Source organism: Panthera uncia (genome assembly GCF_023721935.1).
Source record: "Panthera uncia isolate 11264 chromosome C1 unlocalized genomic scaffold, Puncia_PCG_1.0 HiC_scaffold_4, whole genome shotgun sequence".
NCBI lineage: Eukaryota > Metazoa > Chordata > Mammalia > Carnivora > Felidae > Panthera > Panthera uncia.
The window spans coordinates 28,036,504-28,061,204 of NW_026057585.1; the positions used below are offsets into that span (position 1 = coordinate 28,036,504).

The 24,701-nt window shown below is 37.7% G+C and overlaps 1 protein-coding gene across 3 annotated transcripts in view; it reads right to left on the reverse strand.

The window, feature by feature from the left end:
- The window catches only part of BTBD8 (BTB domain containing 8), a 116,829-nt gene extending 92,169 nt beyond the window's left edge, over positions 1-24,660 (reverse strand). For all 3 annotated transcript variants that reach the window (XM_049618421.1, XM_049618420.1, XM_049618419.1), the window contains exons 1-2: positions 24,319-24,660; positions 19,113-19,310 (exon numbers count right to left, since the gene is read on the reverse strand). In XM_049618421.1, coding sequence (XP_049474378.1) covers positions 19,113-19,310; positions 24,319-24,467 — 347 coding nt within the window. In that variant the 5' untranslated portion in view covers positions 24,468-24,660. The remainder of the gene's footprint in view (positions 1-19,112; positions 19,311-24,318) is intronic.
- Between the last annotated feature and the right edge of the window lie 41 nt (positions 24,661-24,701).

Consider the following 24,701-nt stretch of genomic DNA (forward strand, 5'->3'; position numbering starts at 1 on the left):
ACAATTCCTAGAAAGGCACACACTACCAAACCTGACTTAAGAAGAAATAGAATAACTGAACGGTCTGTTCAGGTATAGGTCTTATACCAACTAGAGAGACTGAGTTAGTAATCAAAAACTTCCCACAAAGAGAAATCCAGAACTAGATGGCTCCACAGGTGAACTTAACCAAATGCTTAAAGAATTAACACCAATCCTTCACAAACTTTTCCAAAAAACATAACTCAGAACACAAACTCATTCTGAGGCCATTATTACCTGATACAAAAGCAGACAAAGACATCATAAGAAAACCACAGACTAATATTCCTTATTAATATAGATGAAAAAATTCCTTAGCAAAGTAATAGCAAACTGAATCTAGCAACATATAAAAAGTATTATATATTACAAACAAATGGGGTTTATTTCAGGAATTCAAGGGTAGCTAAGCAAATAAAAATCAATATTATACATCATATGCTATAGTCTGAATATTTGTATACCCTCAAAATTCTCTAAGAGGTAATTAGGTGGAGCCCTCATGAATAGGATTAGTGCCCTTATATAAGAAGCTCCAAAAAGATCCCTCTCCTCCTTCCACCATGAGCACAGTAAGAAGTCAGCATCTGCAACCCAGAATAGGGTTTTCACCAGAATCCTACCATACTGGCACTCTGACCTTGAACTTCCATCCTCTAGAACTAAGAGAAATAAATTTTTTTTGTTTATATGCCACTCAGTCTGTAGTATTTTGTTACAGCAGCCCAAAGACCTCACAAAACCTTTTAAATTTAGTCCTCTTAGCAGGACTAAGACACTATATCAACGGGACAAACACCATATGATCACCTCAATAGATGCAGAAAAAGCATTTGACAAAATCCAATACCCTGTCAAAATAATACACTCAAAAAAACTAGGAATAGAAGGAAAGTCCCCAACCTGATAAAGAACATCTATGAAAAACCCACAGCTAACACTGTATTTAATAGTACAAGACTGAAAGCTTTCCTTCTAAATCAGAAAGGATGCCTGCCTGTTCTTATTACTTCTATTCAACATTTAACTGGAGGTTCTAGCCAGGGGATTAGGCAAGAAAAAGAAGAGGCATCTGGATTGAAAGAACAAGTAAAGCTATCTCTATTTACAAATGGCAAACTTATATACAGAAATCCTTGGAAATCCACTACAAAAACTATTTGTTAACCACGTTCTACAAGGTTGCAGGATACAAAATCAATATGCAATAATCAACCATATTTTTAGATACTAACAATGAACAATCCAAAACAAAATTAGAAAATAATACCATTTATAATAGCATCAAAAAGATAAAACACTTAAGGACATATTTCACCAAAAGGCATAACACTTGTATGCTGAAAACTATAAAATGATGCTGAAAGCAATTTTATAAATGGAAATACATTCCAGATGATTTAATATTGTTAGAATGGCAGTACTCTCTGGGGCACCTGGGTGGTTCAGTTAGGTTAAGCAACCCACTTCGGCTCAGGTTATGATCTCTCACGGCTTGTGGGTTCAAGCCCTGCATCTCGCTCTCTGCGGTCAGTGCAGAGCCCACTTCAGATCTTCTGTGCACCCCCCCAACCCCTCTCCCAACTAGCTCTTTCTCTCTCTTAAAAATAAACATTTAAAAAAAGATGGCAGTACTCTCTCAATTGATCTACAGATATAATGTATTATCTATCAAAATTCAACTACTTTTCTGCAGAAATCAAAAAATCAATCCTAAAATTCAAACATAAATGCAAGGGGCCCAGAATAGTCAAAACAATCTTGACAAAGAACAAAGTTGGACAATTCATAAGTTCCCAAATTTCTAAGCTTCCTACAAAGCTACAATCATCCATACTATGTGGTAATGACATTAGAATAAACATATAAATCAGTGGAACAGAACTGACTATTCAGAACTACATATATATGCAACAAATTTTGACAACAGTGTTGTGATTTTGTGATTTATAATATGAAATACATATTTGGTCTTTGCCTACTGTTCTGGGCACATATTTCCTAAAACCCTTATAATTTCCTATGCAAGAGCCATAGAGACATCTTTTGTTATAATATTTAGCTTTGTTCTTAGCTTCTGAAATAAAAGGAATAAAAGTGAAATGGATGGCTTTTCTTATTCATAACAAGCCCTTTGAACCACAGCAGAGTTTACATTAATGAGCTAGGTGACATCTGGAAAGTCACCACGGATGGGCGCTGGTTGGCAAGAGAGAATCATCAATGGCCAATGACTTAATCCATCATGTCTATGCAATAAATCCTCCATATCTAAAGGATGGGATTTGGAGAACCTCTTGGTTGTTGAACACATGGAGGTGCTGGGAGAGTGGTGTACCCACAGAGGGCATGGGAGCTCCACACCCCTTCCCACATCCTAGTCCTTTGAATCTCTTCCATCTGGCTGTTCTTGAGTTATATCATTTTTTAGATAATTGGCAATCTAGCAAGTATAATCTTTTCCTGCATTCTATGAGCTATTCTAGCAAATTAATTGAACCTGAGAAAGGGTTTATGGGAACCTCCAATTCACATCTGGTTGGTCAGAAGCACAGAGAAGGAACAACTTGGACTTGCAACTGGCATCTGAAAAGGTTGGGGACAGTCTTATGGAACTGAACCTTTAATCTGTGGGATCAAATAATATCTCCAAGTAGTGTGAGAATTAAGTTAAATCTGTAGGACACCCAGCTGGTGTCTGGAGAATCTCAGAATTGTTTGGTATGGGGGAAAACTCCCACCCATTTGGTGACCAGAAAGGTCAGAAGTGACATATTCTCTGAGTAGAGTATTAAAAGTAAAGGAGACACACAATAACATGTTCTTCCTTTACAGGTGTCCAGAAAATCCAACAGGAAAAGACTAGGCTCTTCAAAAGTCGGTGCTGAGACAACTGGATATCCAAATGCAAAAAAGCTGGATATGAGCTTCACAGTACATACAAAAATTAATTCAGAATAGGTTAAAGATCTAAATGTAAGAATTTAAAAAGTATACAAAGGTATAAATCTTCATGACCTTGGATTAGGGAATGGTTTCTTACATATAACCCCAAAAACACAAGTAACAAAAAAAAGACAAAATGAAAATCACAGAAATTATAAACTTTTGTACTTTCAAGGACACTATGAACAAAGTTAAAAGACAACTCACAGAATGGGAGAAAATGCTTGCAAATCACATACCTGATAAGAAACTTGTAACTAGAATATATAAAGAATTTTAAAAATTCTTTTATATAGAATAAAATTCTTACATAGAGACTATATAACAAATAAAAACAGGGTACCTAGGTAGCTCAGTGAGTTAAGCGGCCAACTCCTGATTTTGGCTCAGGTCGTGATCTCACAGTTTAAGGGATGGAACCTCATGTTAACAGCACAGAGCCTGCTTGGAATTCCCTCTCTCCCTCTCTCTCTGCCCCTCCCCTGCTTGTGTGCTCACTCTCTCTCTCTCTCTCTCAAAATAAATAAACATTAAAAAAAATAAAAACAAAAAATTAATACAGAATATATAAAGAATTAAAAAATATAAATCATGTTCAATAATATAAAGATAAATGATTCAACTTACAAATGGGCAAAGAATATGAATAGAGATCAGGACGCCTGGGTGACTGAGTTGTTTAAGAATCTGACTCTTGATTTCAGATCGGGTCATGATCTCGCTGTTCATGAGTTCAAGCCCCACATCGGGCTCTGCTTGGGATTCTCTCTCTCTGTCCCTCCCCAGCTTGTACACATCCTCTCTGTCTCTTTCAAAATAAATGAACTTTAAAAAATTATATATAACAAAAAGAATGTGAATAGAGTTTACCAAAGAAAATATATAATAGCCAATATGCACACAAAAAAGATATTCAACATCATTAGCCATCAGAGAAATGCAAATCAAAACCACGATGAGATACCTTTCACACCTACTAAGGTGGCTATAATCAAAATGACAGATAACAACAAGTGTAGTCAAGAATATAGAGAAATTGGAATCCTCATACATGCTGGTAGGAATGTAAAATGGTGTAGCCTCTTTGGAAAAGAGTCTGGCATTTCCTCAAAAGTTTACCATATGATCCAGCAATTTCCCTCCTAGGTATATAACATGAGAGAAATGAAAACATGTTCAAACAAAAATGTGCACATCAATGTTCAGAGTGGAATTATTCATAACAGCCAAAAAGTCAAAACAACCCAAATGTCTATCAACTCATGAATGGATAAACAAAATATGGTATATCCATATGCATAGAAGAGATTTAACATAGCAGCCCTGACTACTATCTTTAAAAGATTTAATTAGGGGCGCCTGGGTGGCTCAGTCGGTTGGGCGGCCAACTTCGGCTCAGGTCACGATCTCGCGGTCTGTGAGTTCGAGCCCCGCGTCGGGCTCTGGGCTGATGGCTCAGAGCCTGGAGCCTGCTTCCGATTCTGTGTCTCCCTCTCTCTCTGCCCCTCCCCCGTTCATGCTCTGTCTCTCTCTGTCTCAAAAATAAATGTTAAAAAAAAAAAAATTAAAAAAAAAATTTAATTATAAGGTTAGCCCTTGGCTTGTATCTGAGAACATGATTTTAGGAGTTTTCCTGGAATTCTATAAATGATAAGGGTGGCTTGTTATGTTTAAACTATTTACACGAACAATATGGGTTATGTTAAACACCCGCTTGCCTTCCAGGAGTCTGGAATATGGATGCGAAATAGACACAGGGTGCCTACATGACAAATGCTTAGTAAAAACCCTGGGCACTGAGCTTCTAATGAGCTCCCCTGGTTGGCAACATTTCGGAAGTGCTGTCACAACTCATTGCTAGGGGAATTAAGCATGTACTGTGTGACTCCACTGGAAGAAGACTCTTGGAAGCTTGTACCTCGTTTCCCATGGACTTCACATCATGTGCCTTTTCTCTTTATTTCTTTTGTAATAAATCATAGCCTAGAATATGACTATGTGCTGAGTCCTAGGAGCCCTCCTAGCAAATCATCAAACCTGAGGATGATCTGGATGATCCTTTATCCATCATACAATGAAATATTCAGCCATGAAAACCAATGAAGTACTGATAAACACCACATCAATGAACCTTGATAACATCACACCAAGTTTAAAAAGCCAGACATAAAGGGATGTGTACTGTATGATTCCATTTATATGAAATGCCCAGAATAGGCAAAACCATAAAGGGAGAAAGCAGATAATTGGTTGCCAGGAACTGGGAGAAAAGAGAGTGAGGTGTGATTGCCGGGGGCATGGAATTTCCTTTTAGGATGGTGAAAATATTCTGGAATTGGAGACGTGATAGTGGCAAAACACTGTAAATATACTAAACCACTGAATTTACACAGTTTGAAAGAGTGAATTTTAAGGTGTGTGAATTATAGTTCAATTTTTTTAAAAGACTGAGAATAGGAGAGGAACTGGAGCAGTGTAGTAAGTAACTCTTGAGCTTTAATATAAAAGGGAAAAGAGCATTAGAATACTCACTGGTAAAGTATTAGTTGGAAAGGAAATGAGGTCAAGAAAGGCTTCTGTTATTTTTAAGGTGGGGATAAAATATCATGTTTATATACCAATGAGAAGATGCAAGAGAAAAGGAACTCTTTTTGGGAAAGTGAAATTGCTGGAGAAATGTCCCTCAATAGGTGGAAAGAAATACGGTGAGATCTGGTAGACAAGTGGAAGGAATGGTTATAGAAGCACTGAAAGTTCTTCAATAGCAACAGGAGAGAAGACAAAATATATGGTACAAATGCAACTAAATGAATAGATGTGGGAACAGTTCGTGAAAGTTCTCTTCTAACTGCTTTGATTTTCTTAGTGAAATAGAAAGAAAGCTCATCAAGTGAGAAGGAAGATGGGGGAAGAGCAACTGAAGGTCAAAAAAAAAAAGGCGGTGTGAAATAATCTAGGAAAGGAGGAGAGCAAATGGGACTAGGGAAATAAAGTATGACTACATGCAGTATGACTGACTGACAGCACTAAGTGCCTACTTAAGGCATTGATTTAAAGTGAGACCATAGCCAAAGTAATATTGAAGAAGAAAACCAAAGTGGGAGGCATCACAATCCCAGACTTTAGCCTCTACTACAAAGCTGTAATCATCAAGACAGCATGGTATTGGCACAAAAACAGACACATAGACCAATGGAATACAATAGAGACTCCAGAATTGGACCCACAAATATATGGCCAACTAATCTTTGACAAAGCAGAAAAGAATACCTAATGGAAAAAAGACAGTCTCTTTAACAAATGGTGCTGGGAGAACTGGACAGCAACATACAGAAGAATGAAACTAGACCACTTTCTTGCACCATTCACAAAAATAAACTCAAAATGGATGAAGGACGTGAATGTGAGACAGGAAACCATCAAAACCCTAGAGGAGAAAGCAGGAAAAAATCTCTCTGACCTCAGCTGCAGCAATTTCTTACTCGACACATCTCCAAAGGCAAGGGAATTAAAAGCAAAAATGAACTATTGGGACTTCATGAAGATAAAAAGCTTCTGCACTGCAAAGGAAACAATAAACAAAACTAAAAGGCAACCGATGGAATAGAAAAAGATATTTGCAAATGACATATCGGACAAAGGGCTAGTATCCAAAATCTATAAAGAACTTACCAAAGTCCACACCCGAAAAACAAATAATCCAGTGCAGAAATGGGCAGAAGACATGAATAGACACTTTTCTTCTAAAGAAGACATCCAGATGGCCAACAGGCACATGAAAAGATGCTCAATGTCACTCCTCATCAGGGAAATACAAATCAAAACCACACTGAGATACTACCTCACGCTGGTCAGAATGGCTAAAATGAACAAATCAGGAGGCTATATAGATGCTGGAGAGGATGTGGAGAAATGGGAACCCTCTTGCAGTGTTGGTGGGAATGCAAATTGGTGCAGCCGCTCTGGAAAACAGTGTGGAGGTTCCTCAAAAAATTAAAAATAGACCTACCCTATGACCCAGCAATACCACTGCTAGGAATTTACCCAAGGGATACAGGAGTACTGAGGCATAGGGGCACTTGTACCCCAATGTTTACAGCAGCACTTTCAACAATAGCCAAATTATGGAAAGAGCCTAAATGTCCATCAACTGATGAATGGATAAAGAAGATGTGGTTTATATATACAATGGAGTACTACTTGGCAATGAGAAAGAATGAAATCTGGCCATTTGTAGCAACGTGGATGGAACTGGAGAGTGTTATGCTAAGTGAAATAAGTCAGGCAGAGAAAGACAGATACCATATGTTTTCACTCATACGTGGATCCTGAGAAACTCAACAAAAGACCAGGGGGGAGGGGGAGGGGGAAAAAGTTACAGAGAGGGAAGGAGGCAAACCATAAGAGACCCTTAAATACTGAGAACAAACTGAGGGTTGATGGGGGGGGGGGGTTGGGGGAGAGGGGAAAGTGGGTGATGGGAATTGAGGAAGGCACATGTTGGGATGAGTACCCGTTGTTGTATGGAAACCAATTTGACAATAAATTACATATATATAAAAAAAAAAAAAAGTGAGACCAATTAGCATGTGTTTTTCTCCAGCCATTCAAGTGTGTGGATGCAGGAGTGGAAAAGTCAAAGAGCTGGATTTAAGGTTTGGGATTTTGACCTGCAAATAAGACAAATTCAGAGGGGACAAGGGAAGAGAGGCTATATGTAAAGGAAGTGATATAATGACAAAGAAATTTAAGCTAAGTAAGGATAGAACTGAGGACATGAGAAGATAAGAGACAATAAAAGTGTGGTAAAAGTCATTGCAGGCCCTGATGAAGCCATAAATCATTAGAGTTGGGAGTTTTAAAGGAGTAAGCTAGAAAGATAGGTAGAAGTCAGAGGTTGAGATGCTTGGAATCAAGATTACGAAGGGCTGCAGTTATTGGTAACAATACGACTTAGGGTTTGACATGGTAGTGAGGTCATGTAGAGAACAGGATTATTGGAAGACAAGAATTAAAAGAATCAAGAGGCACATACTAGAAACAATACCTGTGTGACAACTGTAATAACCAAGAATTACATTACCAGAGAAATTGACAAGAATTTCTTTTTTTTCAACGTTTTTTTTTTTTTTTTTTTTTAATTTATTTTTGGGACAGAGAGAGACAGAGCATGAACGGGGGAGGGGCAGAGAGAGAGGGAGACACAGAATCGGAAACAGGCTCCAGGCTCTGAGCCATCAGCCCAGAGCCTGACGCGGGGCTCGAACTCACGGACCGCGAGATCGTGACCTGGCTGAAGTCGGACGCTCAACCGACTGCGCCATCCAGGCGCCCCAAGAATTTCTTTGAGAAATGAGGAGGACTGACTTCTGGGAAAGATGGTGGAGTAGGAGGATCCTAAACTCACCTTCTCCCATGATATAACTAAATAACACCCACATCAGTGGAAATAACCCAGGAAACGAACTCAAGACTGGCAGGACAGACTCTCCACAGCTAAATGTAGAGAAGAGGCCACATCCAAAAGGGTAGGAAGGGTGGAGATGCTGTCAGGAGGCAAACAGTTCTTGGGACTGTCCTTGGGAGGGAGGGATGCCATGGGTGTGAAAAGGATGCAACAGGTGTGCACTGCTATATGTGTAAGATGCCATATATAAACCTCATGGTAAACATAAATCAAAAACCAGTAATAGATATGCAAAAAATAAAGAGAAAGGAATCCAAGTATATCACTAAAGAAAGCCAGCAAACCATGAGAGGAGAGTAAGAAAGAAACATAAAGAACTACAAAAACAGCCATAACAAGCAACAAAATGGCAATAAGTCCATGCTTATCAATAATTACTTTGAATGTAAATGGACTAAACACTCCAATCAAAAGACACAGGGTGATGGAAATAATAATAATAAAAAAAAAGCAAGACCCAGGGCACCTGGGTGACCAGGTGGTTAAGTATCTGATTTGATTTTGGCTCAGGTCATGATCTCAGGGTCATAGGATCGAGCTCCACATTGGGCTCCATGATGAGTATGGAACCTGCTTGGGATTCTCTCTCTGCCCCTTTGTCCCTCTCCCCTGCTCATGCGCTCTCTCTCTCTCTCTCTAATTAAAAACAAGTTTTTAAAAAAGCAGGACCCATCTATGTGCTGTCTACGAGAGGCTCATTTCAGACCTAAAGACACATGCAGATTGAAAGTGAAGGGATGGAAAAGCATTTATCATGCAAATGGAAGTGAAAAGAATGCCAGGAGCGTAATACTTACCATGGACAAAATAAACATTAAAACAAAGACTGTAACAAGAGACAAAGAAAAACACTATATAATCACAAAGGGAACAATCCAACAAGATATAATAATTGTACATATTTATGCACCCAAATACATAACACAGTTAATAACAAACATAAAGGAAGTAATAATCCATGGTAATATAATAAAAGTAGGCGACTTGAATTCCCCACTTACGTCAATGGGCTGATCATCCAAACACAATCAACACAGGAACAGTAGCTTTGAATGACACATTAGACCAGATGGATCTAACAGATATATTCAGAACATTGCATCCTAAAACAGCAGAATACACACTCTTTTCAAATGCTAATGGAACATTCTCCAGAACAGATCATATATTAGGTCACAAAATAAGCCTCAACAAATTCAAAAAGATCAAAGTCATACCAAGTATCTTTTCCAATCACAATGCTATAAAACTAACCATCAACCATAAGAAAAAATATGGAAAGAACACAAATATACGGAGATTAAATAACATACTACTAAACAATTGAATGGGTTAACCGGAAACCAAAGAGGAAATAAAATGAAGTCAAATGAAAACATGATGGTCCAAAATCTTTGGGATGCAGCAAAAATGCCCTAAGAGGCAACTTTATAGCAATTTAGGCCTACAGTCAAGAAGCAAGAAATCTCAAATAAACAACCTAACCTTCCACCTAAAAGGAGCTAGAAAAAGAAGAAACAGAACTCAGAAACAGTAGAAGAAAATAGTAAAGATCAGAGCAGAAAAAATGATATAGGAACAAAAACAAACAATAGAATATATCAATGGAACCTGGAGCTGGTTCTCTGAAAAGATCAACAAAAGTGATACCTCTAGCCAGATTCATAAAAAGAGAGAGAGAGAACTCAAAATCACAAATGAAAGAGGAGTAATAACAACCAACACCACAGAAATACAACCTTTTAAGAGAATATTATGAAAAATTATATGCCAACAAACTGAACAGTCTAGAAGAAATGGATAAATTCCTAGAAACATACAACCACCCAAAACTGAATCAGGTGACTCCAAAAATTTGAACAGACCAATTACCAGCTATGAAATTAAACCAGTAATCAAAAAAAAAAACCCCACAAACAAAAGTCCAGGATCAGATGGCTTTACAGGGGAATTCTACCAAACATTTAAAGAACAGTTAATAACTGTTCTTCTCAAACATTTCCAAAAAACAGAAGAGAAAGGAAAACTTCCAAATTCATTCTATGAGGCTAACATTACCCTGATACAAAAACCAGATAAAGACACAAGAAAAGAAAAACTATAGGTCAATATGATTAACATAGACGCAAAAGTCCTTAACAAAATATTAGCAAACCAAATTCAACAATGCATTAAAAAATTACTCATCATGATCAAGAGGGATTTATTCTTGCAACTCAATCAACATGATACATCACATCAACATGAGAAAAAATAAAAAACATTTGATCATTTGAATAGATGCAGAAAAAGCATTTAAAAAAATACAACATCCATTCACAATAAAAACCCTCAACAAAGTAGGAACAGAGGGAACATTACCTCAACATAATAAAGGCCATATATGAAAAATTCACAACTAATATCAACCTCATGGGAAAAAACTGAGAGCTTTTCCTCTATGGTCAGGAACAAGACAGGGATATACATTCTCACCACTGCTACTTAACATAGTTCTGGAAGTCCTAGCCTCAGCTATCAGACAACAAAAAGAAAAGGCATCCAAATTGGCAAGGAAGAAGTCAAACTTCCAATATTTGCAGATGACATGATACTCTATATAGAAAACCCGAAAGGCTCCACCAAAAAACTACTAACTAATAAATGAATTCAGTAAAGTAGCAGGATACAAAATCAGTGTACAGAAATCTGTTGCATTTCTATACACTAATAATGAAGCAGCAGAAAGAGAAATTAAGAAAACAATCCAATTTACAATTGTACCCAAAATAATAAAATACCTAGGAATAAACTTATCCAAGGTGGTGAAAGACCTGTACACTAAAAACTATAAAACATCGATGAAAGAAACTGAAGATAACACAATGAAATGGAAATATATTCCATGCTCATTGGGGCACGTGGGTGGCTCAACTGAATGTCCAATTCTTGATTTCAGCTCAGGTTGTGATCCCAGGGTCACGGGATCAAGCCCTGCATGAGGGTCTGCACCAAGTGTGGAGCCTGCTAAGAATTGTTTCTCTCCCTCTGCCCCCTCCCCTATTTGTGCGCTCTCTCTCAAAAAAAAAAAGTGCATATATACATATGTATATATGTATAACTATGTATATGTATGTATATGTGTGTGTATACACAAACTCAACACCAAAAAAACAAATAATCCCATTAAAAAATGGGCAGAGGAGGGGCGCCTGGGTGGCTCAGTCAGCTGACCGTCTAACTTCAGCTCAGGTCATGACCTTGCAGTTCATGAGTTTGAGTCCCACATCGGACTCTGTGCTGACAGCTCGGAGCCTGGAGCCTGCTTCAGATTCTATGTCTCCCTGTCTCTCTGCCCCTCCCCTGCTCACGCTCTGTCCCTCCCTCTCTCTCAAAAATAAATAAACGTAAAAAAAAATTAAAACCAAAAAATGGGCAAAGGACCTGAGTAGACATTTTTCCAAAGAAGACCGACAGATGACCAACATATGAAAAGATAGTCAATTGCACTCATCATCAGGGAAATGCAAATCAAAACCATTAATTAGCTATCACCTCACAACTGTCAGAATGGCTATAATCAAAAACACAAGAAACAAGTGTTGGCGAGGATATAGAGAAAAAGGAACCCTCGTGCATTGTTGGTAGGAACACAAACTGGTACAGCCATTGTGGAAAATAGTATCAAGGTTCCTCAAAAAATTAAAAATAGAATTACTAAATGATCCAGTAATTCCACTACTGGGTATTTACCCAAAGAATACAAAAACACTAATTGGAAAAGATTATATGCACTCATATGTTAACTGTAGCATTATTTACAAGAGCCAAATTATGGAAGCAACCCAAGTGTCCATCAATAAATGAATGGATAAAGAAGATGTGGTATATATATATAATGAAATATTACTCAGCCATAAAAAAAGAATGAAATCTTGCCAGCTGCAATGACATGGATGGATCTAGAAGATAGAATGCTAAGGGAAGTAAGTCTGCCAGAGAAAGACAAATACCATGATTTCACTCATATGTGGAAATTAAGAAACAAAACAAAAAAGAGACAAACCAAAAAGCAGATTCAACTATAGAGAACAAACAGATGGTTAGCAGAGGGGAGGTGGGTGAGGGAATGGGTGAAATATGTGAAGGGGATTAAGAGTACACTTATCATGATGAACACTGAGTATTGTATAGAATTGCTGAATCACTGTATTGTACACCTGAAACTTATATACTACTGTATGTTAAACATACTAGAATTAAAATTAAAAATTATTAACATTTTTTTTTAAGTAAGAAAAAAGAAGAAATGAGGAAGACTGACTTGGGGGGGTGTCTATAGATGACCGACTAGTGATATAGACTGCCAAGATGAGATTCAAAGAAAAGCAGTTTAGGAAGATGGGAGAGAGAAAGATATAAAGGTAGCAATTAAGTATTCAAGTGTTTTAAAATGCACCTGGGAATTGGCTTTATTCAGGTATGCTGAGGCCAGATGATTAGGAAATGAATGCCATTGAAAAAATAGTTTGTAATTTATAATCCCCAAGCAGAGAGAGACACACCCCAACCAGGAATGGCCACATGGAGAAGCAATAGGGTTGGTCTGGAGGCTGAAGGAGGGAGATGTAAAGGCATAGGCAGAACCCTTTTCTTTTGTTTTCTGAGGGAAGGCATGGGTGACATAAGATAAGCAGCTGAAGGAGCTTAATATTAGATAGTTTGAATAATTGGAATTGGGGGTGGGGAGGATGGGGGGCTCTGGGCTATAAGGGTGACCTTTCGTTTTCTGATACTTTGCCCTGGGAAGATTAGGGCAGAGGAATATTGCCTTTTGGAATATAAGAATCAGATAAAGGAGGTAGGTGTTGAAATAGATTCAGGATTACTTGGTGTGCTCACAGGAATTACCTAACCCTGGGAGGAGCAATCTCTCCCCAGTGAGGCCTCAGATGTCAGAACATCAATAATACAGAAAATATAGTTAAATATGGGTAATACAACAAAACACCTATCCCACCCACTTCCAGCCCTACTAGTATAAGAAATATGAGAGAGAAAATAACCACTACCTGAAAAAGCTGCAGAGGAAATACAGTGTTTTCTTCTGTGCTATTCTATGTGTTTACCTTACTGACAATTTATCTTAGCATCCCCAGTTATTGATGGTAAACTGAAAATTCAAAGGTCATGCATCTTTGGAAAAAAAAACAAAAAACAATGGAATAAACAGTTGAAGTGTGAAAAAAGAAAGGTCTTTCCTCTTTTTTTCCTCACACACACATGCACACACACAAACATATATACACTCTGACAACTATAACAGGGTAAGTCTTGGGAAATCAAAGATTTTTATGACACTAAGTTGAATTTTAACCATGAGGTCATGAAGCAAGAACTATGTTCCACTGCCAATTGTTTGAACCACATATGATGCCACTGTATATAAAACCATATTTCAAAGGCTGCATTTCCCACTCTAAAGTGTATAATACCAAAGGACTCTACAATGAGTAGCAACATAACAATACTTCAAAAATTTTATTGGTTATCTAAAAAGAAAGAATGTGCGATAAAGTCACTAATAAGGACTGAATTTCATAAGTAAAAATTTTAAAGATTATTTTTCAGAAGTTTTACTAAAAAAAACTAATCTCAATATTTTACATTATAATCCTCTCCTTACACTTTAATTAATATAGAGAAATTCCAATGCAATCTGCTAAAAAAAAAAAATGGAAGGGGTACATCACAAGCATTTTCTATGTGCAAAATACTATACAAAATACCACTGAGCATGTTCACATCCATGAGATGACCTAATTTTAAGGAGCTTACATAACCACAGACATATATGACTAACCTAATACAAAACAAAATGTGATTAAGTGCTTAAAATAGAGAGGGCTGTGAAGTGCTGTGAAGCACAAAGCCATCTACTCCAACCTCCTTGTTCTAAATATGAGAAAACTAAGGCTCAAAGAAATCATAACATAAGATAATGCACAGCCCAAAGGCAGATCTCTGCTTTGCTGCCAAGTCCGGTGCCTCCTCCACTCTACCCATGCTGTCTCTCAATCTTTTTATCTATCACTTCCAATGACAATAAATACAGGAAAACATTGATGTACTTTCCTCCTTTCTCGATACATAAAAATTTAACAGATCCCATGCATCTCATTTAAACATACACTCAAGGGGCGCCTGGCTGGCACAGTCAGTAGAGCATGCAACTCTCGACCTAGGGATTGTGATTTTAGGCCCCATGCTGGATGCATTTTTTTTAAAAAAGAATAAAATAATAAACTTACACATAAGAAATGTATCATGTCATAGGGCCAACTACTATAAACACTTATTAAAATATATTCAGTGCTTACTATATGCCAAACCACTATGCTAAGTGCTTTATAAGCATCTCATTTAACCCTCACAATAACACTCTGAGGTAGATATTGTTATGTCCATTTTTCAGATGAGGAAACTAACAGTAAGTGATTAGTCAAAGTTCACACAGTTAGAAGTGGTATACCTGGCTTGACTACAGAGCCTGCTCTTATGACAATACCACTATACCACATACTAGAACAAAAAAAGTATACATTTTAAAACTGATAGTCGAAACTCAATGATGAGCCTATGATCTATGTTAAAAAATGATAATGATTTTTTAAACTGCACTTAAAGTATCTGTTTAAATTATGTCATACTATTCTTACACACACGGTGAGTCAAGGTTAGGCAATTTTCCATTTATGCTTATAGGAGTTTCATATAAGAAACACTGAAATAATAAAAAATCAGATCATTCAAGCATGTCAGAGCATAAAAAGAAAAAAAGTAAGCCAAATCACACAAATACACTTAAAATTTAATTACCCAAAAAGAATTTTCTACACTAAAGTCAATATGATTTGGATCACAGACAAAATGTATGTCAGCAAATAAAGACTAGCATCAAAAAACACTTAGGATCCAGGACATAAAAACACAAAAAATCCAACTTCGATTTCTCACAAAAGTCAAACTGACATTAAGAACAGACATACAGACCAATAGAATGAATCAAGAGACCAGAAATAAACCCTAACATTTACATGTGTTTTATTAGCTCGGGCTACCATGACAAAATATGGTAATGGATTATGGTTTAGGAGCCAGATTGACTTAAACAACACAAATTTATTTCTCACAGTTCTGGTGGCTGGAAATGCAAGATGAGGGAGCCACCATGGTTGGATTCCAGTAAGAATTCCCTTCATAGCTTGTAGACAGTCGCCTTCTTACTGTGTTCTCACACGGTACAGAGAGAAAACAAGCTCTCTGGGGTCTCTTCTTTTAAGGGCACTACTACAGTCTTGAGGTGGGACCTTCATGACCTCACCTAAATCCAATTACCTCCCAAAAGCACAATCTCCAAACACCATCACCTTGGTGGTTAGGGTTTCAATATATGAATTTGAGGGGAAACAATTCAGTCCATAGCAGTGGGCAAGTGATTTTCAACGAGAGTACATAGACAATCTATTAGGGAAAAAATAGTCTCTTTAAAAATGGTGCTGGAACTAGATATCCACACACAAAGGAATGAATTTGGACCCCTTCTTTACATTATACACAAAAATTAACTCAAAATGGATCACAGAACTAATGTAAGAGCTAAAAGCATAAAACCATAAAATTCTTAGAAGAAAATATAAGAATAAATCTTTGTAACCCTGGATTAGGCAATGGTTTCTCATTTATAACATACCAAAAGCACAAGTGACAAACAAAAAATTAGATAAACTAGGCTATATTAAAATCCAAAACAAAAAATAAATAAAAATAAATAAAATAAATAAAATCCAAAACTTCTGTGTTGCAGATGACACCATGAAGAAAGTAAAAAAACCAATACAATGGGAGAAAATGTCTGCAAGTCATGTGTCTGATAAGAGCCTAATAGCCAGAATATATAAAGAATGCTTATAATTCAATAATATAGACAAATAACCCGTTGAAAAAAATGGACAAAGGATGTGAACAGACAGTTCTCTAAAGAACATATAATATGGCAAACAAACACAAGAAATATGCCAACATCATTAGCCATCACGGATATACAAATGAATATGAGGTACCACTTAATGTTCCCTAGGATGTTTATAATAAAAAAGAAGATAATATGTGTTACAAGGATGTGGAGAAACTGCAATCCTCCACATTGCCAGTCGCAATGTAAAACAGTACGGCCTCTTTAGGAAAAAAATCTAGCAGTTCCTCAAAAAGTTAAACAGAGCTGCCATATGACCTATAATTCCACTCCTAGGTATATACCTAAGAGAAATGAAAACAGGTTCACACAAAAATTGGCATACAAATGTTCACTGCAGCATTAGTCATGATAGTCCCAAAGTAGAATATAAGTATTCACCAACTGATAAATGGATAAACAAAACATGGTAGAGGCATACAATGGAGTATTATTTGGCAATTAAAAAAAATGAGGTAGTGATTCATGCAACTAAGCTGAAACTTGAAAACATCATGGTTAGTGAAATAATCTAGTCACAAAACCCCACAAATTTTATGATTCTATATCTGTGAGAAGTCCAGAATAGGCAAATCCACAGACACAAAAGGTAGATTAGTGGTGCCTCGGGCAGGAGGGTGAGGGAATGGACAGTGATACCTAATGGCTATGGGGTTTCTTTTGGGGATGTTGAAAACACTCTAAATCATGGATATGACTGTACAACTCTGTGTGAATACTAAAACCACCGAATTTTACACTTTAAATGGGTGGATTATATCTGTGGTATATGAATTATATCCCAATAAAGATATTCTTAAAAACTGGTAATTGACAAATTTGTAGTACAATACAATGATGTCATTGCCAGTATTGGCTTTAAACTTAGTTCCACATTTACTTGTCATCATTAAGCACTCAAATCAAGAACCTACTAACCAGTACATACATAGCCCTTTACACAGAGCCCTGCCCATAACCGGGCACAATAAACACCTGCTGAATAAGTATATGTGAGGGGTGGTGTGACAGAAAACCACTAAAATATCATTTAGAACAATACCCAACTTCCATATATTAGAAAAAGGGAAGAAATGGGAGGGCAGGATTTAAAAAACTGAAATGAAATACAAATAAACACTTCAAGATTTAAAAACATAAAAAAGTTAGTGAATTTTTATGGTGCTAATTACGGCCCAGACATTTTACATCTGAGAAAATTCCAGGCACAGAGGGATTAAGTTTGAGGCACACAGCTACCAAATGGCAGAGTAGAGAATTTGAACTCAGGCATTCTAGCCTTAGAGTCCATGTCATTTAAATGTCATGAAGACTAAGAGATATAATTTTAAGGAACTACATTAGAAAATACTTCTCTCCTGGATACATTTAGCAAAAATGAATGTCAAATAATCACACATATGAGCATAAAATAATAAGGCATTAAAATGAAATTCTATTCAATTAGAATGGGGATTAAACTAATTTCTCCCATTATTTAGCTGATGAAATCTCTAAGTTTAGCAAACACAAGTCCCCAAAATTACAAATCAGTTCAATGGACATTCTATTTTCAAAAATTTTGACCATGCACAAGCCATAAGAATAAACAGTTATGGGGAGCCTGGGTGGCTCAGTCGGTTAAGCACCCAAGTTCGGCTCAGGTCATGATTTCGCGGTTCATGAGTACAAGCCCCACTGACAGCTCAGAGCCTGGAGCCTGGAGCCTGCTTAAGATTCTGTATCTCCCTCTCTGCTCCTCCCTTGCTCACGTTCTGTCTGTCTCTCTCTCTCTCAAAAATAAACATTAAAAAAAAAAAGAATAAAAGGTTATGATCTCATATTTTTACAAACATAATCCATTTAAAGCTTTGCATACCAATAATACAGAAGTCAGTAGGGGAACTTGGTTGGCTCAGTTGGTTAAGTGTCTGACTTCAGCTCAGGTCATGATTTCACAACTCATGAATTCAAGCCCCGTGTCGAGCTCTATGCTGACAGCTCAGAGCCTGGAGCCTGCTTCAGATTCTGAGTCTCCCTCTCTCTCTGCCCCTCCCCCTCTCACACTCTGTCTCCCTCTGTCTCTCTCTCTCAAAAATAAACATTAAAAAAAAATCAAATAGACATATATATAAATGGTTATATAAATATATATAAATTTATATATTATAAGAATATATAGCAATGGTTCTCAATAGGGGGATAATTCCACCCTCAAGAGGACATTCAGTGATGTCTGGCAGGCATTTTGGTTCTCACAACTTGGGGATAGAGGGAACTCAGGAAGGGTGCTACTGGCATCCAGGGGCCAGAGGACAGGGATGCTGCTAAACATCCTAAACTGCACAGCACAGCCCCCACAAGAGAATTACCCAACCCAAAATGTCAATAGAGCCACTGTCCAAAAACCCTGGCAAGGAGTAACTCACTTGAATTACCAGAGAACACACCATTTCTCCTCTTTCAGGCTCGATCTCAAATTAGTACTTAGTCTTTTCTAATACTAAGGCTCTAATACTCTAATACTAATACTTAGCCTCTACTAATACTAATTACTAAGATAATTTGGAATTTAAATGAATGGATTTTTCTTAGGTTATAAAACAGATATGAAATATGTTTACAAGATAAACAATTATATATTAGACTTAAATATAAGAGAAAAAAGATAAAGAAAGCACTTACTGTAAAAATGTTCTAAATTCTGAAGTTTCAAAGTTCTCTACAACAACAGGCTCATGATTTGTTAAATTATCTGATGTCTGTCCAATAGTATGAAAATAGAAGTCAGGAACCCTTGCTAAAAGGACTGCTTTGTGTGCTTTGAACAAAGTATAACCTATGGAGAAAATAACATCTGTATGGATTTCTTCCGTTAGGAGCCTGTAATGAATAAAAAGAAACCATAGTTTAATTAGTGATACTCAGAAATATATAACATACGCATTTTTATAAAATAACTTTTAAAAATAACTCAAACTAAAAATTACAGAGATAAGTAACACAATAAAAATAGGTTAACATGAAAAGGAGTTTGTTCTTAGTTCATTCCAAAGAACACCGTTTAATATTAGCTTTGAATCTAATTTTCTGAAATTTATAGTGAAAACAAAGGTAATTATACCAAAAACAATAGGACTTTTAGAAAATTTCTTTTTAATTCTTTCTGGTAATAATAAAATTTATCTCCTGCTATTTATGTTGATTTTCCTTAAAAATGTACCTACTTTAGACTTATTTCAGAAAAAGAACACAAAGTAGTACTGTCATTGACTATTGAAAAGAATCAATTTTTAAAAATCTTACTAAAAGAAGCAAAGAAAGTAAAATGTCAACAACACATGCAAACCAAATATAACAATAGACAATCCAGATTAGACACTGGTACATTTTGTTCCAACTATTGTTAAATACCAAGTCTGAAAAGGCAGGCTTGGCCATCAAGAATGTGACATTTAAGCCCTTTTCCATTTTTTTCCTCACACAAATAGAACCATGCTCTAACCTATTATTAAAATGGGCTCCTGGAGTAACCCACTGAAATCCCTTTATTAACACACAGACATAGTTGTAAAGCCCACTGATTACATGTCAAGTGATGGAAGAACAGAAATCAGCATCATAATACTGTCATAATCTTTTGTCCCTGTGAAAACTATACATTTCTACTCTAAATACTAATACTTCCTATTACTGTATCATTATGCTCAGCAAGGTATGTATTCTCAGGGGATTTCTGTATTGCAGGATATAACTGGCAATCACACCAGTACACTATAGGAGGTACAAGTAATGGATATAGATATCCATTACAGTGAAAGCTTCGAATGTTACCACTGACACTAACATTCCTCCAAGACCAATTAATGGCTCCTTCCTCTGATTCCAACACACTTGGTGCATACCTCTATTATAGCACTTGTCACTGAATCATTATTTGTACGTGTCTTTCTCTCTACTAGACGATAAACTCCCCAAAGGCAAAAACTGTATATTTAGTATGTAGAGCTCAGTATCTGCTTGTTGAATTTTGTTGTATTTTACCCTAAACAAAACAAATGCTTCAGAGCACAACTTTCAGAACCTTGGAAACAATGAGCAGACAGAAGCATTTTAGACAATATTTTCATCAATATATCATTTTCATAAGTGGTTTTTAAAGTTATGCAAAAATAGGGGCACCTGGGTGGCTCAGTCAGTTGGGCATCTGACTTTGGCTCAGGTCATGGTCTTGTGGCTCTTGAGTTCCAGCCCCGTGTCAGGCTCTGTGCTGACAGCTCGGAGCCTGGAGACTGCTTGGATTCTGTGTCTCCCTCTCTCTCTCTCTCTGACCCTCCCCCCACTCACACTCTGTCTCTCTCTGTCTCTCGAAAATGAATAAATGTTAAAAAAATTTTTTTAATTAAAAAAATAATAAAGTTAGGCGAAAATGTATTTGTCTCTCAAACATTAATTAAAAAAATTGTACAAATACTCAATTTGTTCCTTCCTCCCACCCACCTTCTCTCCATCCTACACTCATCCTCAAGTGAATAAGGAAACAATGCAGCTAGTAGCCATATAACCATCACTAGGGTATCTGCCTTGTTCATAATATATGCTCATAAGTATTTGTTAAATTAAAAAATTTAATGTGTTTAAAAATTGTTAATATGAAAATATAGTGCTTTTTTTTTTATAAAACCATATCAGTTACAAGTATATATTGTGTGTTAAAAGTAACAGAATTATCTGACTCAGACTGGCTTAACCATTAAAGGGGGTTTATTGGCTCATCTAATAGCAAAGTCTAGAGGAAGGACAGGTTGGAACAAAGCTTCAACCATGTCAAGGCCCAGCTTCTTCCTATGTCATTTCTCTGCCAACTATGCATTAACCTATCTAGTGCGTTTTGGAATGCTGATGATCACTAAAAATTTCCTGAACATGTACTATGTACCAAGCACTGTGGACAGATAATGACTAAAACATCATATGTGCACTCAAGAATTTTATTGAATAGCAGGGAAGACAGGTCTGAAAACTACAGAGTGTGATATATTCAGTAACACAAATAAATTTTTTTCTAAATTTTTTTTTTAACGTTTATTTATTTTTGAGACAGAGAGAGACACAGCATGAACAGGTGAGGGTCAGAGAGAGAGGGAGACACAGAATCTGAAACAGGCTCCAGGCTCTGAGCTGTTGGCACAGAGCCTGATGTGGGGCTCGAACTCACAGACCGCGAAATCATGACCTGAGTTGAAGTCGGGCGCTTAACCGACTGAGCCACCCAGGCACCCCAGTAAATTTTTTTCAAAGACAGAAATAAAAAAAACCTTAAAAAAGAAAAAAAAAAAAAAAAAAAAAAAAGCATTTTAAAGATCAAGTAAGAGTTGGTCAGGGGAACAAGGCAAGGTCACAGAGAGTTCTTGGCTCCACATTCCTTGCTAAGGTATGTGTGAGTATGGAGTTACAAACTGGTCAGCAGAGAGTACTGAGGGTCTGAGAAGTGACAAATGAAGCTGCAGATAAATAAGAGGCAAAGAGTTTAACTCTGTGTTACAGTTGAAGGGGAGTCAAATGACTTAAAACATAGACAAATTCATATTTATCTATGATGAATCTATGAATCATCTATGAATAGATGATATACAATATCATCTATTAGTTGTGTAGAAGAGGAGTTTATTAGTTGTGAAAAAGAGGAAGTAGGGGGAAATGAGAACGAAGATGAGGAAATTGCTGCACAACAACAGATCCTCAACAGATCACTCAAATGTCACCTTAAAAAGCCTTCCCCAAACTCACCCCAGTCCCCATCACCTTTGTTTGGCTACTATCTCTCTTACTAGAGTGTAAGCACAGCACCAAAGCCATGTCTTATTAATCTTTAATTCTTCAGGACCTAGTACAAATCTAGGTACATGGTGGGTGCTAGATACTTCATTAATATTTGCCGAATAAATCCATTATATTGCTGTGCTTGAAAAAGATTAATTTGGCACAGCAATTAAGGTGGCTGGGTGTACATATGAAGTTTTTCGTTTAAAAAGTCGGGGGGGGGGGCACCTGGTTGGCACCATCAGTTAAGTGTCTGACTCTTGATCTCTCGACTTAGGTTATGACCTCACAGTTTGTGAGTTGGAATCCAACATCCAGGGCTGACGGCATAGAGCCTGCTTGGATTTTGTCTCTCCTCTCTGCCCCTCCCCTACTTGTGCTCTCGCATGCGCACGCGCTCTCTCTCTCTCAAAATAAATAAACTTAAAAAAAAAAAGAATTAAACAAACAAACAAAAGAACTGCTACATCTATTTTTATTTGCCTGTAACAGGAACTTGGGAGTTCAGGGTCCTATCCTTAATTATTCCTAGGATAAGCATAGATTGTTCACTTGCTATACCTTAATTTCATTTTCTTTATATAGACATGTTATCTTCCTTAAATTCCTGACACCTTAAGCCAGGAGAATAAAGCCACTAAAGGGAAGGAATGCCTCATCCTTACAGATTCACCCTAGAAACGGAACAACTTCAACTTCATTTTTCCACCAATTACATTAATCCCCCACTGATGGAGTCAAAGCAGCATCTTTGGCAGACAGGCCCAAATTAAAAGGGAATTTTCTGTTACTTTATAGAAAGCTCAGCTTATAGCTGCTGGAGCCTTAAGTGTGGGCAACAGAAAGCACTTTTTAAAATGTAGAATGTGGGGCACCTGGGTGGCTCAGTCGGTTGGGCGGCCGACTTCGGCTCAGGTCATGATCTCGCGGTTGGTGAGTTCAAGCCCCGCGTTGGGCTCTGTGCTGATAGCTCGGAGCCTGGAGCCTGTTTCAGATTCTGTGTTTCCCTCTCTCTGACCCTCCCCCGTTCATGCTCGGTCTCTCTCTGTCTCAAAAATAAATAAACGTTAAAAAAAAATTTTTTTTTAAATAAAAATTAAAAAAAATGTAGAATGCTGCACAACAGTTGGTTATTTAGTGGTAATTATGTTTACTCTAGTTCAGTAGTTCTTAAAGTGTAACCTAGGCCAGCAGCATCACCATCACCTGGGACCTCATTAGAAATGCAAAAGCTCTATCCCAGACCAACTGAATGAGTACTAGGGTCTGGGACCTAGTAAATCTAAATTTTAACAAGACCTCCAGGTGATTCTGCTGCACACTGAAGCTCGGGAATCACTTTCGGTGGAAATGGCAATTGGCTAGGGTACATTCCTAAGCTTCATTTTCTTTATAAACTGAGATGTCAGTACCTGGATTCACCAAAGCCTGAGTTAAGGTTCATAACAACCCACCATTTGTTTGGGCCCTCATGGGAGCTGGGAGTTGCTGGGAGCTGTAGAGTGTTCTAGGCAGAGAGTGGAAGCCGGGTTGCAATCGGGAAGTATTTTGATGTAAGCATTTCTGGTAAACTGTTTAAAGAGAGCTCAGAAGAAAGTGACCTCCGAGGCTACACTAATTGTTCTATTTTTCCTTAATCTAAATAAATATTCATTTTCATACCGGATTTTATCATTTTTCTTAAACTGTTTAAGGTTTTTTTTGTTTTGTTTTGTTTTTAAGTGTACGTTTCAGGACCATGAAACCTGGATCCAACACCACCTTAGCGATAGGTCTTTCAAGAACTAAGCCTGCTCGTGTTATTTCGGCATAGACTGGTGCCGCACGTAACTATGATGATAATTTTGGCTTCCTTTTTGTATCTGTTACATAGTCTCCGAGGTGCTCGGGACTGGTTTTTTAGGGCGAGCCAACGGCTCTGTAGTGAGGAGACTGGTACACGTCCCTCAAAAGCCTGAGGCGAGGAGAACGAGGAGAGGAGGGATGGAGAGGCAGAGAAGGAGCCACAGCTTCTGGGGCGGAGATGGATGCCTTAACTGAGGCAGCCAGGGTTCCCGCCTCCTCCTACCTGAGCAGATCCTGGCTGAGCTGCTCCGATATCACCGCCTTCAGTCGGCGCCGCTCACAGGGCCCCTTCTTTTGCAACCCCTTACTGCAAACTCCAGGGGACCTCAGAAGTACCACGGGCGTCGCGCTCCCCTCCCCACAGCGGGCCATGTCCCACAAAGGTAAGGCGGCGCCCCGCAGGCCCAGTACTGGCTCTCAATTCCCGGCTGTGGAAGAAAGGGGCGTTTCCGACCCAACGCTCCTCTCCTACCCGAATCCGCCCCGCAGGGAAAGGTTGAAGCCTCTGGTCTGTTTGCACACGGTCCCCTACAGCGGCCGTACAGCTCTCTAGGGCATTCTCAGAGGCCGGCGCCTGCACGTGACCCAGTAAGGGTGTGCGCAGGC